The sequence below is a fragment of the Dipodomys spectabilis genome, unplaced genomic scaffold (assembly GCF_019054845.1).
Source record: "Dipodomys spectabilis isolate Male_0828 unplaced genomic scaffold, ASM1905484v1 ptg000299l, whole genome shotgun sequence".
Classification (NCBI taxonomy): domain Eukaryota; kingdom Metazoa; phylum Chordata; class Mammalia; order Rodentia; family Heteromyidae; genus Dipodomys; species Dipodomys spectabilis.
This window is the reverse complement of record NW_024870976.1, coordinates 2,752,296-2,766,017: the sequence shown is the minus strand read 5'-3', so window position 1 is coordinate 2,766,017 and position 13,722 is coordinate 2,752,296. Positions and strand designations below refer to the sequence as shown.

The window sequence follows — 13,722 nt, the reverse complement described above, 5'->3', positions numbered from 1 at the left end:
AGTGAGGCTGGGACTGCTGGGGCCACCAGCTCCTTCCTGCTGAGGGCCTGTCCCCCCACGGCCCCCCCACGGCCCCTCCGGTCCCACGCCCACACCCCATGCACATGCTCCCTTGTGCAGATGGGCACAGACCCTGCTGCCTCTCCCAGATGGACAACAGGTGCACAGGAAACAGTATTCTACCCGATGAGGCCTCAGGCTGGTGTGAAGCAGGCCAGGCCTGTTCCTACCGATGCCCCTCCACCCGCAGCCCCAGCCCCTCCTTAGCAGAGCCTGGCTCTGTGTTTTGCCCACTGTTGTGGTCAGGCTGCTGCCCCGGAGGCCTGGTGGCCGGCCCCACCCCAGCCCCCACCCAACACCCTTTATAAAAAGAGGAGACAGCACCTGCTGGACACGCCCACTGGCCATAACCCAGCTGGCCACAGCCCAGGACGCACTGGGCTTGAGGCCGCAGTCCCATCCAGCTGGGTGGGCGTCCACAAGGTCCCTTTTGCATCTGCACAGTGGCCCCGAGAGTCCCGTGCGCGGCTCACAGGTGCCGCGGGCTGGGGTGGCCGTTGTGGTAGAGCTTCTGCTTCACGTGCACCATGTTCCCGGCTGGCTCCTCGAAGGGCCTGTGTGGCCTCCGGCCCAGCTCCCGCAGACTGCACAGCCGTGGCAGCCAGGCCCACGAGCCATCTGCGGGGGACAGGGCGGTCAGGCGGCCGGGCCGCGCCGGGGTGGCCCTGCGGCGGGCCCCGCACTCACCGTGGTGCCGGCCGGCCCTCCAGGCGCGCGCGGCACGGTGCAGCACGCCGTCCGTCCACACCAGGAGCCAGCTGATGAGGAAGCCTAGCAGCAACCCCAGCATGAGGTCCATCTCCTGCTTGGTCACATTGCCCGTCACAAAGTAGTTCTCCGAAGCGCCCACCACCGACTGGTCCCCGTCGTACGGGATCACGTAGTGGACGTGGTGCCTGCGGGCGGCAGGGCGGGCTGGCACCTCTCCCGCCGACCCCGGCCCAGCGGTGTGTCTCCTACAGGGCACCCTGGGAAGGTCTGTGAAGCAGCCCCAGCTGCTGGCTTGGGAGAAAGCATCGGGCTGCCCAAGGCCCCGGCCACCCAGCAGCTGCCGGGGTGCGTGGAGGCCTTGGTCTGGAGCCGAGCACGGCCTGGGGAAATCCAGGGCTGGGGCCGTGGCCTCCTTCCACAGAGCCACCTGCTGGCCTTGGGGACCTGCAAGCCCGGTGGCCACCATGCCTGCCTCCCACCGTCTCCGCCTCTGCTTCACTGTGCGGGTACTCTGCCCAGCACCCATTCTCTCCCCATTCAGTGCCCACTCACTGCTCCTAGTATAGATGGCATCCTAGCTAGCCCAGCGCAGCAGGCCAGGCTCCGAGCCCCTCCTCGGGGTGCTAGCAGCCACAGTGACCCTGGCTGCACAACTCAGCCCCACACTGCACCTGGCCTTTGGCCCTGCTCCCAGGCTCGGCTGGGGAAGCCATCCAGCCCTGTGGTGCCAGGTGAATGGCCCTGCTAGGTCAGTTGGCTCCAGGACAGTAGTTTCTAGATTCTCCTGGAGGGGGGGGTGCATGTGTGCTGTATCCCCGTGGGCAGGCCTCTCCTACCCCCAGATCTGTTGGAGCACGAGCTGCCTGCGTCTCTGTGGGATATACTGACACCTCCAACAGGATGAAAATAGCTCCTTTCCCCAGGCCGCCTCTTCTTCCCTCTCCTCCTCCTCTCCCCAGGCCTCCCCCCCCCCCCCCAGTGCCGAGGTGGTACCTCCGTTGCCTGCAACAGACCCTCTCTCAAATGAAAGGCCACCCAGAGCCCGGCTGCCCCGCTGATGTGCGCAGATCCTGGGGGGGGGGAGGAGCCGTCTTCCTCCCTGGGGCTGGGGCCTCCAACTCACGCCTGTTGGTGAGTTGTGGCCATGACTGGCACAGCAGCTGTCAATTCCAGCCCCAAGAGAAGATGCGCTTCTAGTTTGGCAGGTCCGCCGCTGTGGGCACCGGCAGAGGTGGACCCCACCAGGCTTTGGCCCCATCTACATGGCGCCCCCCAGGGCTCCAAGGTGGTAGGACAGAAAAATAGAAAACCACGGATCAAGGAAAAAAGAAATGGCAGCAGTACTGCACAGCAACCACCCAAGAGGTCTCAGGCCTCTGCTGAGAGGCCTCCACTGCTCCTAAGTACCTGTGTGCTCCCTCCTCGGGTGCAGCGCCGCAGGTGAGAGCTCAGAGGCCTCAGAGTAAAGCAGAAGGCTGGGCCACATGTTGGAGATGTGTCCTGCCTGTGCCACATGTGCTACATGTGTCCACCTGAGGTAGAATGCATGTCATGTATACTCACGGGCCACATGCACAGGCCATGCGTGTATACTGTGAACATGGGTCCCATAATCCCCACACAGACGCATATTCATTCAGCTTTGCACACAGCCACCCTCTGTAGGATGCTGTCATGTGCACAAATGTGTGCACAGACACAGATGGTGCTCGCTGACGTGTGCGCTTCAGAGCGTTAAGTTACAGAGGTGCCCTCCATACACAGGTCTGCGAATAGGCATGTGCAAGGCAGACACACATATACACATCCTGCAGGCAAAGTGTATACATGGGTGGTGCCCGTTGTGCAATGTGTGTACATGATGTATACACAGATGCCCCGTGTGCAAACCCACAATCTATATAGTCAGTGCACCTGCACAGAGACATTCTGACGTTTCCCCAAGCACATGGGGCTGTATATTGTTTTATATACATGTACTTTGCATACACATATATGTTGTCAATATACAAGGGTACTTTGTACGATGAATTTACATATCCAGTATGTAGAGTTGTGTACAAAGCACATACATGTAGAGACACACACGCAGAAACGCTGTATCCACAGCAGGGTGTAGCGTTCCACGTTACTGTATACACAGGCCTGGTGCCCAGGTGCCTGGCACGCACGTGTCCACACATACCCTGGACGCTGCATGAGATGTCCCCACATGCCAGGCAAACACACTGGAAATGGCCAGCCTTCAGTGTGCTGTCACAGGCAGACCCACACAGTCACAGCGCAATGGCCCACATGTGTCAAGTGTGCACTACCCACGGCTATGGCTCCAAAGTCCACCCTGAGCTGGTTTCAGGCCCACTTCAGAAGCCGGCCTGGCCGTGGGGCTGGTCATGTGCTGCGCCAAGCCTTCTGTATGGCAGTCAGTCTGTGGGCCGCTGGCTGGAGCACGGGGTCTCTCATCCAGTAAACTCTCCTCCATGCCCAGCTCTGCCCCGCTAAGGCCTGTATTCTTCAGCACACTAGCTCACAACCACAGCCATTTAACACTCTTAGGAGACATGCAGCTGCCGCGACTCGTGTGCACGCGCGCACACGCTATGCCCCCATGTGTGCAGAGCCCTGGGGTGAGGAACACAGGTCTTGGGGTGCATGCCCCCGTTCTAGCCACGTGATCTTAGACAAATCTGCCTTTTAATGCCTCTGTCTGGTAGGGTAACCACATGAGTGTGTGTGGAATGAGTGCATGCGGATGTGCGCGTGCGCTGTGTACGCACATGTCTATGCACAGACGGTACACACATGCGTGGCTCATGAGAAGATGTTTATTTGTACATGGACATACGAGCATGCATGGCCAGGATGCCTCGCTAGCTACACGTGCACACGGGGAGGGTGGCCTAGGGGTGTGGCCAGGCTGGCCATGACCTTGAGCGCCCGCCCGCAGCCCACCCTGGCCTCCCTTTCTCCATCTGTAATGTGGGGGGGAGGGAGTTGTGGCAGGCGCACTAAAGACGCCCTTCTCACCTTGACCTCATGCCCTCGACCGCCCAGCTCGTGGGAAGTCCACCGACCCTCAGCTGGAGGGGAACCCGACTGGGCGAGCCTCCGCTGCTGGAGCCGGGCCTCCGCCGCGGCCGCCACCCAGGGCTCCCAGGCCCGGGGCGGGGAGGCCGCGGCCCGTTCAGCCTCCGGCCCGGCCGCCCCGGGTCCGGCGGCTCCCGCACGGCGCTGCGGCCCGCACCCCTGTGCTCGCGCGTCTGCGGGGCTGGGGCGCACTCACCGGCCGCAGTTGCAGTGGCAGACGCGGTCCTCGCCCCGCAGGTGCGGGAGGATGTAGTTGTGGAATCGGTCCAGCAGCGCGTTCATGTCCATCAAGCACGCGATGGCCTGGAAGAGCCCATGGCCGGTCAGCGCGGGCGGCCGCGGGCAGCGGGGCGCGGGCAGCGGGGCGCGGGCGGCGGAGACGGGGCTCGGGCGGCGGAGACGGGATGCGGGGCGCGGGCGGCGGGGCGGGGGGCGGGGGCGGGGAGCTTAGGGCGCAGGCCGCGCGGTTGGTAAACAAGGGCCGGTGGGGCCGGGGCGGTGGGGAGGAGAGGCCGGCGCGGTGGGGAGGAGAGGCCGGCGCGGTGGGGAGGAGAGGCCGGGGTGGTGGGGCGGAGAGGCCGGCGCGGTGGGGCCAGGCCGGGGCGGTGGGGAGGAGAGGCCGGGGCGGTGGGGAGGAGAGGCCGGGGCGGTGGGGAGGAGAGGCCGGGCCGGGGCGGTGGGGAGGAGAGGCCGGGGCGGTGGGGAGGAGAGGCCGGGCCGGGGCGGTGGGGAGGAGAGGCCGGGCCGGGGCGGTGGGGAGGAGAGGCCGGGCCGGGGCGGTGGGGAGGAGAGGCCGGGGCGGTGGGGAGGAGAGGCCGGGCCGGGGCGGTGGGGAGGAGAGGCCGGGGCGGTGGGGCCGGGCCGGGGCCTCCGCTCACCATCACGATCGACGCCCCCAGAATCATGAAGATCATGGTGTTCGCGCTCATGGGCATCGGGCGGGGCCGGGCCGGGCCTGAGCGCCGCCCCCCGGCCCCGGCGCCCCCCCGGCCCCGGCCCGATGCTGAGCCGCGGCCGCCTCCGCGGAGGTCAGCGCGCGCCGCCGTGGGCCCCGGGCGGGCGCGGGCGCGGGCGCGGGCGGCACCGGCGGGGGCACGGGGCCGCGGCGGGGTCTCGCGCCCGCCGCCCGGCTGCTGCGATCCGCTCCGCCCTCGGTGCTCCTGGGCCCTCCTCGGTGCTCCTCGGCCCTCCCTGCGCCGGGCTCCCGGCGGTCGGCGCGGCCCCGCCCTCCCTCCGTGCGTTCCGCGCCGTCCCCTCCCCCCTCCGGCCTCCTCCCCTCCACACCCCCCCTCCAGCCTCCTCCCCAGCCCCTGGGATGCGGCCCAGCCACGCTTGCCCGGCCCCAGAGTGAACACCTGTCCTCCTCTCCCCAGACGCGGCGGGACCCTCCTGCGAGCTCCGCCCCCTCCCCTGCCGGCTGCGGGATCCCGCCTGGACGGTCCCCACAGGCAGGGAGGACCCCGAGGCAGGGGTGCGGGACCGCCCCAGGCCCCATCCACAGAGGGCGCCAAGGTCAGCAGAGCCAGTGTCCATGTGGGTGTGGGCCGCAGGCCGAGGTAGGTGGGAGGCAGGAATGGGGAGCAGAGGGGTCAGGCAGGCCCAGGCCGTGACAGTGGTAACCAGCAGGCCCGGGCCTCTCTGAGTCCAGGGCTGTCAGCTCATCACCCTTCCGTGCCCTGGCCCAGACAAGTCTTCCTTCAGGATGTGGGGTCCCGGAAGGGACTGCTGCCCAGGCCCACGGCGTGGCCACCCTGACTGAGCAGCGCGGCAGGTGCACTCACGGGCGGGGGGCAGGGCACAGCAAGTGACCAGCAGCATGTATTTATTGGTAAGAAGACACACCCATGGCTGTATTTGTACAATCCAGAATTTGGGTCCAAACAGGCTGGTGGCAGACACATGCTGGGGGCTCATGTGCTAAACCGTAGTTTTCCTTTTTTGGGGAGGGGGGAGGGTAAAGAAAAGTAGGGCTGGAAAGAATGGTTTTTAACTGACATTTCTGTATGCCTCATTTTCATATGTACATTGCATGACGGACCACCCCTTCCACCTGCGCCAGCGAGGCGAGGAGGAGGAAGGGTACAGAGAAGGAGACACAGGAACCAGGGCTTCAGAGGGCTCTGCAGGAGGCAGCCAGGCAGCTCAGTAGAAGCAGACCGTGTGCAGGAAGGCTCGGCCACTCTTCTCCTCAAATTCCTGCAGCAGCTCATCGATCTCGTTTTCCATATCCTCCGTGTGCTGGATCTGAAAGAACACAGGGTCCTGAGACACTGAGTGTCCCCTACCCAATCCTGCCCCACGTGAGGCTTGCCCCTTGCACGCATAGAATTGGGGTGCAGGGCAAGGCCTCTAGGACATCCTCCTCAGGACGGAGGGCCCCAGGCCTGCCCTGGTGGCACCCGCTGTGGAAGGATGGGTCAGACACCCACTGACCACAGCAGAACCCTCCCTGGGAGCAGAGTCGGATGTGGAGGGGGCTCTGGATACGCAGGAGCTGGAGACAGGCACCAAAGACCTTGTCAACCAGTGCTGTCCATAGCTTGCATGTGTGAAGTGAGACACTTGCTCGATACTGACCAGCAAAGAAGCTGTGCTGTGGCCATCCTGGGCACTGGGCAGCGTATGTGGCGCCCTCTCAGCTGAAACCCTCAGATGCAACCAGGTTGCGCATGCCCTAGGAGCACCCACGCTGGAGTGAAGCAGGCTGGGTATTGGGTGGTCTCCAGCCCTCTGAGCCCATCCCTGGCTGGCGCTGCCTCTGAACAAGGAGGAGTCTGTGACACCTTGCATGCATTTCACATGGACGTGTCTCCAGCCTTTCTAATTTTATTTTGGTCGGTCATGGGGCTTGAACTCTGGGCCTGGGCACTGTCCCTCAGATCTTCAGCTCAAAGCGAGCGCTCTACCACTTGAGCCATAGCGCCACTTCAGGTTTTCTGGTGGTTTATTAGAGATAAGAGTCTCACGGACTTTCCTGCCTGGGCTGGCTTTGAACTGTTATCCTAAAATCTCAGCCTCCTGAATAGTTAGGATTACAGGCATGAACCACCAGCACCCAGCTTTTTTTTTTTTTCCCCCTTTTTGCCAGTCATGGGCTTGAACAGGGCCTGGACACTCTCTCTAAACTTGTTCCGCTAGAGGCTAGGACACTACCACTTGAGCCACAGTGCCATGTTTGGCTTTTTGTTTATAGGGTACTGAGGAATTGAACCCAGGACCTCATGCATGTTAGGCAAGCACTCTACCACTGAGCCACCTTCCCAGCCTATCTCTAGCCTTTCTCCTGTACAGCAGACAGCTCTAGTGCTGAAGCAGCCACAATGGGCCTTAACAAACGGGATGGAAGGTCTCATCCTGCGCGCGCCCCGGCCCCCCCCCCCCCCCGCCCCAATCTTCTCTACCAGCTTAGGCCTGCCTACCCAACACTCCCACTGGTCCTACACACTAAGTCATGACTTTCATGGTTTCTGTCCCTACACAGACAGCTGCTCTAAACACAGATCCCAAGGGCACAGGGCAGGGCAGGCACAGGACAGTTTCATAGCATACTGGCGTGGCAGTGTGGCCATGTCAGAGACCAGACTGGTCAGGGACCCTCGGGAAAGGTCAGATGCCCCGACAAATCCAGAGGGCAGGAGGGCAGAGTGGGGCCTTGGCACAGCAGGCTGGGTGCTGCCTGGAGGCCTTAGACTGGCCACTGCTTACGCTGCCGTGTCTCCCACAGGAGGCACCGGGAGATGTGGTGGACAAGCCATCTGTCTTGCACACCTGTCAGGCCAACCAAAGCACCAGGACAATTTCTGTTGAGGTTTTTGTGCTAGTGCTGGAGCTCTGCCATTAAACAACATGGATGTCTATTTTTGGCATCCTACTGGGTAACTTCTGTGTTTGCCTGGGCTGGTTTTGAACCTCAATCCTTAACTCACAGTCTCCTGAGCAGCTAGGCTTATGAGCTGCCCAGTGCCCAATTGTTAATCTGGCAGATTGGTGTCTGGATGAACGCAGGGCACTGCAAGCCACAGGCAGGGGTTCTACCACGTGAGTCACACCTCCAGCCCTACCAGCCTGGACTTTAAACTAAAACCATGAGGCAGATCCTCTAACACGCTGGTGGTGGCCTGAGCTGGCAAGAGCTGCAGCACAGGCCAGCCCAGCGCCCCTGCAGGGACTGCAGGCACCTGTACTCACACACTGGCAGAGCTCACAGATGAGAAAGGCCCCCAAGGTGGCCTCTTCGTGGTTGTCCTGGATGTCCACATTGACCACGTGAACTGGCTGGCAAGTCTCCTGTTCTCTGGAGTTCAGATCTGAATGGGACAAAGTAACACAAATGGGGGCGGGGGTGGAATCACACAGCAGGCGGTAGATGGAGCCCAGCCCTTTACCCTGCCCCATCTGCCCCACCAGGTGGCCGGCCCCTCCTCTGAGGAAGCCCCCATGAACACGAGATCTATCACACTCCAGTGCTTTAACATCAATAGCGTGTGTGTGTGTGTGTGTGTGTGTGTGTGTGTGTGTGAGTCCTGGGGCATGAACTCAGGGCCTGGGCACTGTCCTTGAGCTTCTTTTGTTCAAGACTAGCTCTCTACCACTTGAGCCATAGCCCCACTTCCAGCTTTTCTGGTAGTTAACTGGAGATGAGAGTCTCGAAGACTTCCTGCCCAGGCTGGCACTGAACCCTGATCCCCGGACCTCTGTCTCTAGAGCAGCCAGCTAGGATACAGGGTGAGCCACCAGTGCCCGCTCCACAGCACCTTCTACACAATGTCAGTATCCCTGTGAACAAGTCACTGGCAGGGTCAACAACAACAGTGACCAGCACGTCGGTGGTTCTCTCCTGGTATACTCAAGCAGAAAGGTTTGGAACATCTGCTATGCCCACTCCTTTGCTTGTTCTTCCTAGACCCCAAACCCACAGGTATCTGGGCAGGCCGGAGTGGGCTGAGGACTGCACCCCAGGACTCACAGCCCCACCTGCACCCCGCGCTGGAGACAGCCCTCCCGGCCGGCACCGTGCGCACAGCAGCCCAGCAGCGCGCAGGTGATGCGGCAGGCTGCTCTGTACGCTCACCTTCCACCACCTGGTCATAGACTCTCTCTTCACAAGTGAGTATCAGATCGAACAGGTCCTTGCAGTTCTGGAACCTCTCTGGCCTGGGCTTGATTCTCTTATTTCTGTCCAACATATGTAAAATGCCATTCTGCGTATAGCTGGACACTGGAGTCAAGGAGCTTTAGACAAACAGCTTCTGGTCACCATTGTAAACATGCCCACATCCCGCCGAGCCCAGGCCCTGGTGCTCCCCACTGGGCTTGGGGAGAATCACGGTGGCTTCTCTATGAGGCCTGGAGACAAACTCATGCTGGGCAAGACTGCACAGCCCCAGCCGCAGAGCAGCTCAGGCTGCTGTGACGCCTCACAGAGCAGACGCAGGGACCTGCCTGCTGCAGAGCACAACTGTTCTCTGACAGTGCCTTCTGTCCTACTACCTTCTTTCTCTGCGTTGTCTATGAGCACTGGTTGAAATTCCTTTACTACGTTTTTGAATGTGGAAGTCCTGGGGCTAGAACTTAGGGCCTAGGCATTTAAGCTTTGTGCTCAAGGCTAGTACTCTACCACTTAAACCACAGCTCCATTTCTGGCTTTTTTTAGTAGTTTATTAGAGGTAAGAGTCTCACAGACATTCTTGCTGGGACTGGCTTTGAACCATGATTCTCAAATCTCAGCTTCCTGAGTACAGTAATTATGATTACAGGCATGAGCCACAAACACCCAACTCTTTTGTGACTTTTTCCCTATTCTCTCTGCCTCATGCAAGCCAGCAGAGTGTCAACACCCTCTGAACTACAGCCCAAGAGCAAAGACATATAACCAGCTCAGTGGAAGCTAGAAAGATGCAAGAAGTCACAGGATTCCTGGAGGAAAACTACAGCAAGGTAAAAGCAAGGAGGCAAGGTCCACAGTGGCTGCTGTCAGTCACTGGGGAGCAGGGAAGGTACGCGAACCGGCTGAGCTCAGGAGAGGAGGCAAGTGGTGCTGGCATGTGTGGTGAGCCCAGCAGGCCGAGGGGCCATGAGAAACATGGCCTCCCAAGGGTCAAGACTGGGCCACCCCGACCACGGAAGTCTGCGAGCACGCACCTCTCCAGAGACAGAGACGCAGTCCCCAGCACGCGCGGCCCAAGAGCTCGCTCACTCTAGGCATCTGACAGTCAGCGGCCAGCCATGAGTCTGTTTTAGAAAAGAAGACTGCTTAGGAGATTTTTGATGCTGGGGAAGAGAACCCAGGGCCTCGTGTAATCTAGGCACACACTCCATTGATGAACTCCTGGATTTAGGAAGTGTTTTGTCAGTTAATTTAAATAAGCTCATATTATTTTTTAAAATATCGTTCCTACTATCTAGACAGTAGCGGCGGCTTTGGCACACACTCGTGGCCAGGCGCCTCTGGTTCCTGCTTCATTGGCTGGCCAGCCTCAGCCTCCTGACACGCCCCACCTCCTGCAGTTAGGCTGAGAGCAAAGATCCTGGGGAACGTGGGTTTCAGCAAGTCCTGGTGGGAGCAGCTGCAGGGCCCTGCTGGGGGTCCTGACACCCCCTCGGCCCAAGTAGGACACCCGACAAGCACAGCTGCACTCATTTCTCAACACAAAACAAAACGAAGATTCCACGTAACCTCCAACAGTGGGGTCAGGTGGTAGAGTGCCAGCTAGTGAAAGCAAGCCTCAGATACTGAGTTCAAATTCTAGTCTCAAACCAAAAAGAAAAGACCCTTGTGACCAAAGTGTGGAAGAGAAAAACTGTACCGAGCAGGCAATGAGGCTGTGCACCCAACCAGGCGGCCGGGCTGCCCAGGCTGGAAGGCCTGTGGAGGAGTGGAGGTCTCCGAGGAAAGTAACCCTAACCTGGTCTTTGACCAAAGGTCAAACTTGAATTTCCCTTTCACATCACACAGGAGCAAAGTGCAGGTGAGACTGCAAGAAGCAGGGGAGGTGAGAGACAGCCAGCACAGCCAAAGACTTTATTAAAGTGAAAGCGAGGCGCAGCCTGACAGATCTGTGTCGCCGAGGTCCTTGCAGGGAGCGCAGCAGCCTGAGAGCTGGAGGAAGGCAGAAGCTGAGGCTGCGGGCAGCATCTGCCCTAGAATGACATCGGAAGGAACAGGCGCTGGTCGCCAGTCGGGGAGGGCTGTGACAATGCCATGGTGCCTGTGGCTCCAAGGAGAGGCTGTGGAGTGAGTTGGTGAATACAGGCCTGAGGCCCGAGGCAGGTGGAAGCCAGGGTAGCGGGAGACCCCACCTTGCACTCGCTCTCAGAAGGGCCCGGGGCCCCCAAAGTGTGTCAGACCAGGTCACCCCAGACCTGGGAGATCTCTACCACAGGCATCCACCACAGCCCGGACAGAGCCACACCAGAATGATCTTAGCAGAGAACCACCGAGGAGCAAACAGGAGACATCGAGCATCCTGGAAGCTTTCCTCAAGAGAACATATTTCTAAGATCCCACAAGACTGACAGAGGCAGACAACAGAGGGAGGCCTCGGGTTAGCCTTGGGCAGATTCTCCAGGCAGCCACCAACACTGCTGTGCTCTCTTGACACTAAATGATATGGAAAAGACAAGTAGGAGAACTAGAACATAGCTACAATTGAGGATGTTACTTCAAAAGAACATGATGGCTCACGCCTATAATCCTAGCTACTTAGGTTGATCTTGGTTCAAAGCCAGCACAGGCAGGAAAGTCCATGAGACTCCTACATCCAAGAAACCAGTCAAAAACCAGAAGTGGTGTTGTGGCTGAAGTGGTAGACCGCTAGCCTTAAGCTGAAGAGCTCAGGGACAGCGGCCAGGCCAAGTTAAAGCTCCAGGACAGACACACACACACACACACACACACACACACACGGTCTAAAGGAAGCCAGTTAAAGCTCCAGGACACAGACACACAGACACACACACACACAGACACACACACACACACACACACACACACACGGTCTAAAGGAAGCCAGTTAAAGCTCCAGGACACACACACACACAGTCTAAAGGAAGCCAGTGGCACACACACACACACACACGGTCTAAAGGAAGCCAGTGGCTGCCACGTGCTTGCCAAGGTGGCACTGGAGGGCAGGGAAGGTGGCTCAGTGGTAGAGAGGTAGCCTGCCTGCATGAAGCCCCCGAGTTCAGTTCCTTATAATTCAATACCACATAAACAGAAAAAGCCTGAAGTGGCGCTGTGGCTCAAATGGTAGAGTGCTAGCTAGCCTTGAGCAAAAAGCATCCCAGGGACAGCACCCAGACCCTTAGTTCAAGCCCCAGGACTGGCAATAATAAAAAATAAAAGGTTCTGGAGCTAGCCTATGCCTGCCTTGGCCTGTCTGTGCTTCTTCTTTTTTTTTTTTTTTTTCAGTTGTGGGGCTGGAACTCAGTTCCTGGGTGCTGTTCTGGAGCTCTTTTGCTCCAGGCTAGGGCTCTACCACTTTGAGCCACAGTGTGAATTCTGGTTTTCTGGTGATTAATTAGCGGTAAGAATCTCAGTCTTCCCAGCCTGGGCTACCTTATAACCATGATCCTCAGATTGCAGCCTCCTGGGGAATTTAGGATTACAGGCATGAGCCATTGGCGCACAGCCTCAATGCCTCTTCTTTATTCTACCCAATTACCACCATCTTCCTAATTCTACAACACCTCATTCAAGATTTTCCATCTTCCTGGTTTACTTGCACATCCAAATACATTTCATGCAGGGGTACTGGGGTTTAAACTCAGGGCTCTGTGCTTGATAGTAGGTCATCTACCTGCCACGCACCAGTGGCTCATGCCTGAAATCCTAGCTACTCAGGTGGCTGAGATCTGAGGACCGGGGTTCAAAGCCAGCCCAGGCAGGAAAAGTCCGTGAGACTCTTATTTCCAATAAACCACTAGAAAACCAGAAGTGGTGCTATGGCTGAAGTGGTAGAGCACTGGGACAGCATCTAGGCCCAGAGTTCGAGCCCCACGACTGAAAAAAAAAACAAAGTTTTGAAAAAAAGCTTCCAATCTTTTATGGCCAGTGTCTACCTAAAGTATGCAGGGGGCTGGGCTCTGGTGGCTCACGCCTGTAATCCTAGCTACTCAGGAGGCTGAGATCTGAGGATCATGGTTCAAAGCCAGCCCGGGCAGGAGAGACCGTGAGACTCCTATCTCCAATAAACCACCAGAAAACCGGAAGTGGCGCTGTAGCTCAAGTGGTAGAGCGCTCGCCTTGAGCTGAAGAGCTGAGGGACAGTGCCCAGGCCCAGAGTTCAAGCCCCACGACTGACAAAAATAAATAAAGTATGCAGGGCAGGGTTTGCCTAGGCTGCCTGACATACCAGCTTTGCAGCCTGGTTCAACCCCACAGAACCTGCAGTTACTTGTTTGTTTTGTTGAATACTCTTTAAGTTACACACAACAGAGAATAAGCTGCAAGACAAAATTCTAAGCCAACTTTCTCCAAATGCCTGACTAACAGTAGCTACCCTCGGCCCTCAAGTTTCAGAAGTCCTGGGCCCAGTGGCAATGCCGCTGGTTACTAGGCTACAAGGACAGGCGGACAGGCTCCAGCAGGGAAGAGACAGTCAAATGGCTCCAAGGCAACTTACAGGGCAATTTAATGTTAAATGAAAACGTATTCAAAGGAAGACTGAAGAAAATGCTGGAACCCAGACCCTCACTTACTCACTACAGGACTACTCACTCATCTCCATCTCCATCTCCAAGAGCCAGGGACCACCTGGGACATGTCAAAGTCAAATGGGAAAGCAGCATGGGCTTCTAAGAAAACAAAACTATCTGGGCACTGGTGGCTCACGCCTATAATCTTAGTTACTCAGGAGGCTG

At 58.7% G+C, this 13,722-nt stretch overlaps 2 protein-coding genes across 2 annotated transcripts in view; both read right to left on the bottom strand.

Annotated features, from left to right (window-relative positions):
* Positions 1 to 94: 94 nt before the first annotated feature.
* Positions 95 to 4,825, bottom strand: Tmem240 (transmembrane protein 240). Its single transcript, XM_042701955.1, has 4 exons — positions 4,737 to 4,825; positions 4,055 to 4,161; positions 748 to 956; positions 95 to 678 (listed from the first exon to the last, which is right to left on the bottom strand). Exons 1-4 carry the CDS (start codon positions 4,791 to 4,793, stop codon positions 530 to 532), a joined length of 522 nt encoding a protein of 173 aa, XP_042557889.1. The 5' UTR covers positions 4,794 to 4,825; the 3' UTR covers positions 95 to 529.
* An 838-nt stretch (positions 4,826 to 5,663) lies between these two features.
* Positions 5,664 to 13,722, bottom strand: part of Ssu72 (SSU72 homolog, RNA polymerase II CTD phosphatase) — a 33,826-nt gene continuing 25,767 nt past the window's right edge. Inside the window, exons 3-5 of the mRNA XM_042701954.1 lie at positions 8,930 to 9,069; positions 8,047 to 8,165; positions 5,664 to 6,102 (exon numbers count right to left, since the gene is read on the bottom strand). Coding sequence (XP_042557888.1) covers positions 6,001 to 6,102; positions 8,047 to 8,165; positions 8,930 to 9,069 — 361 coding nt within the window. The 3' untranslated portion in view covers positions 5,664 to 6,000. The remainder of the gene's footprint in view (positions 6,103 to 8,046; positions 8,166 to 8,929; positions 9,070 to 13,722) is intronic.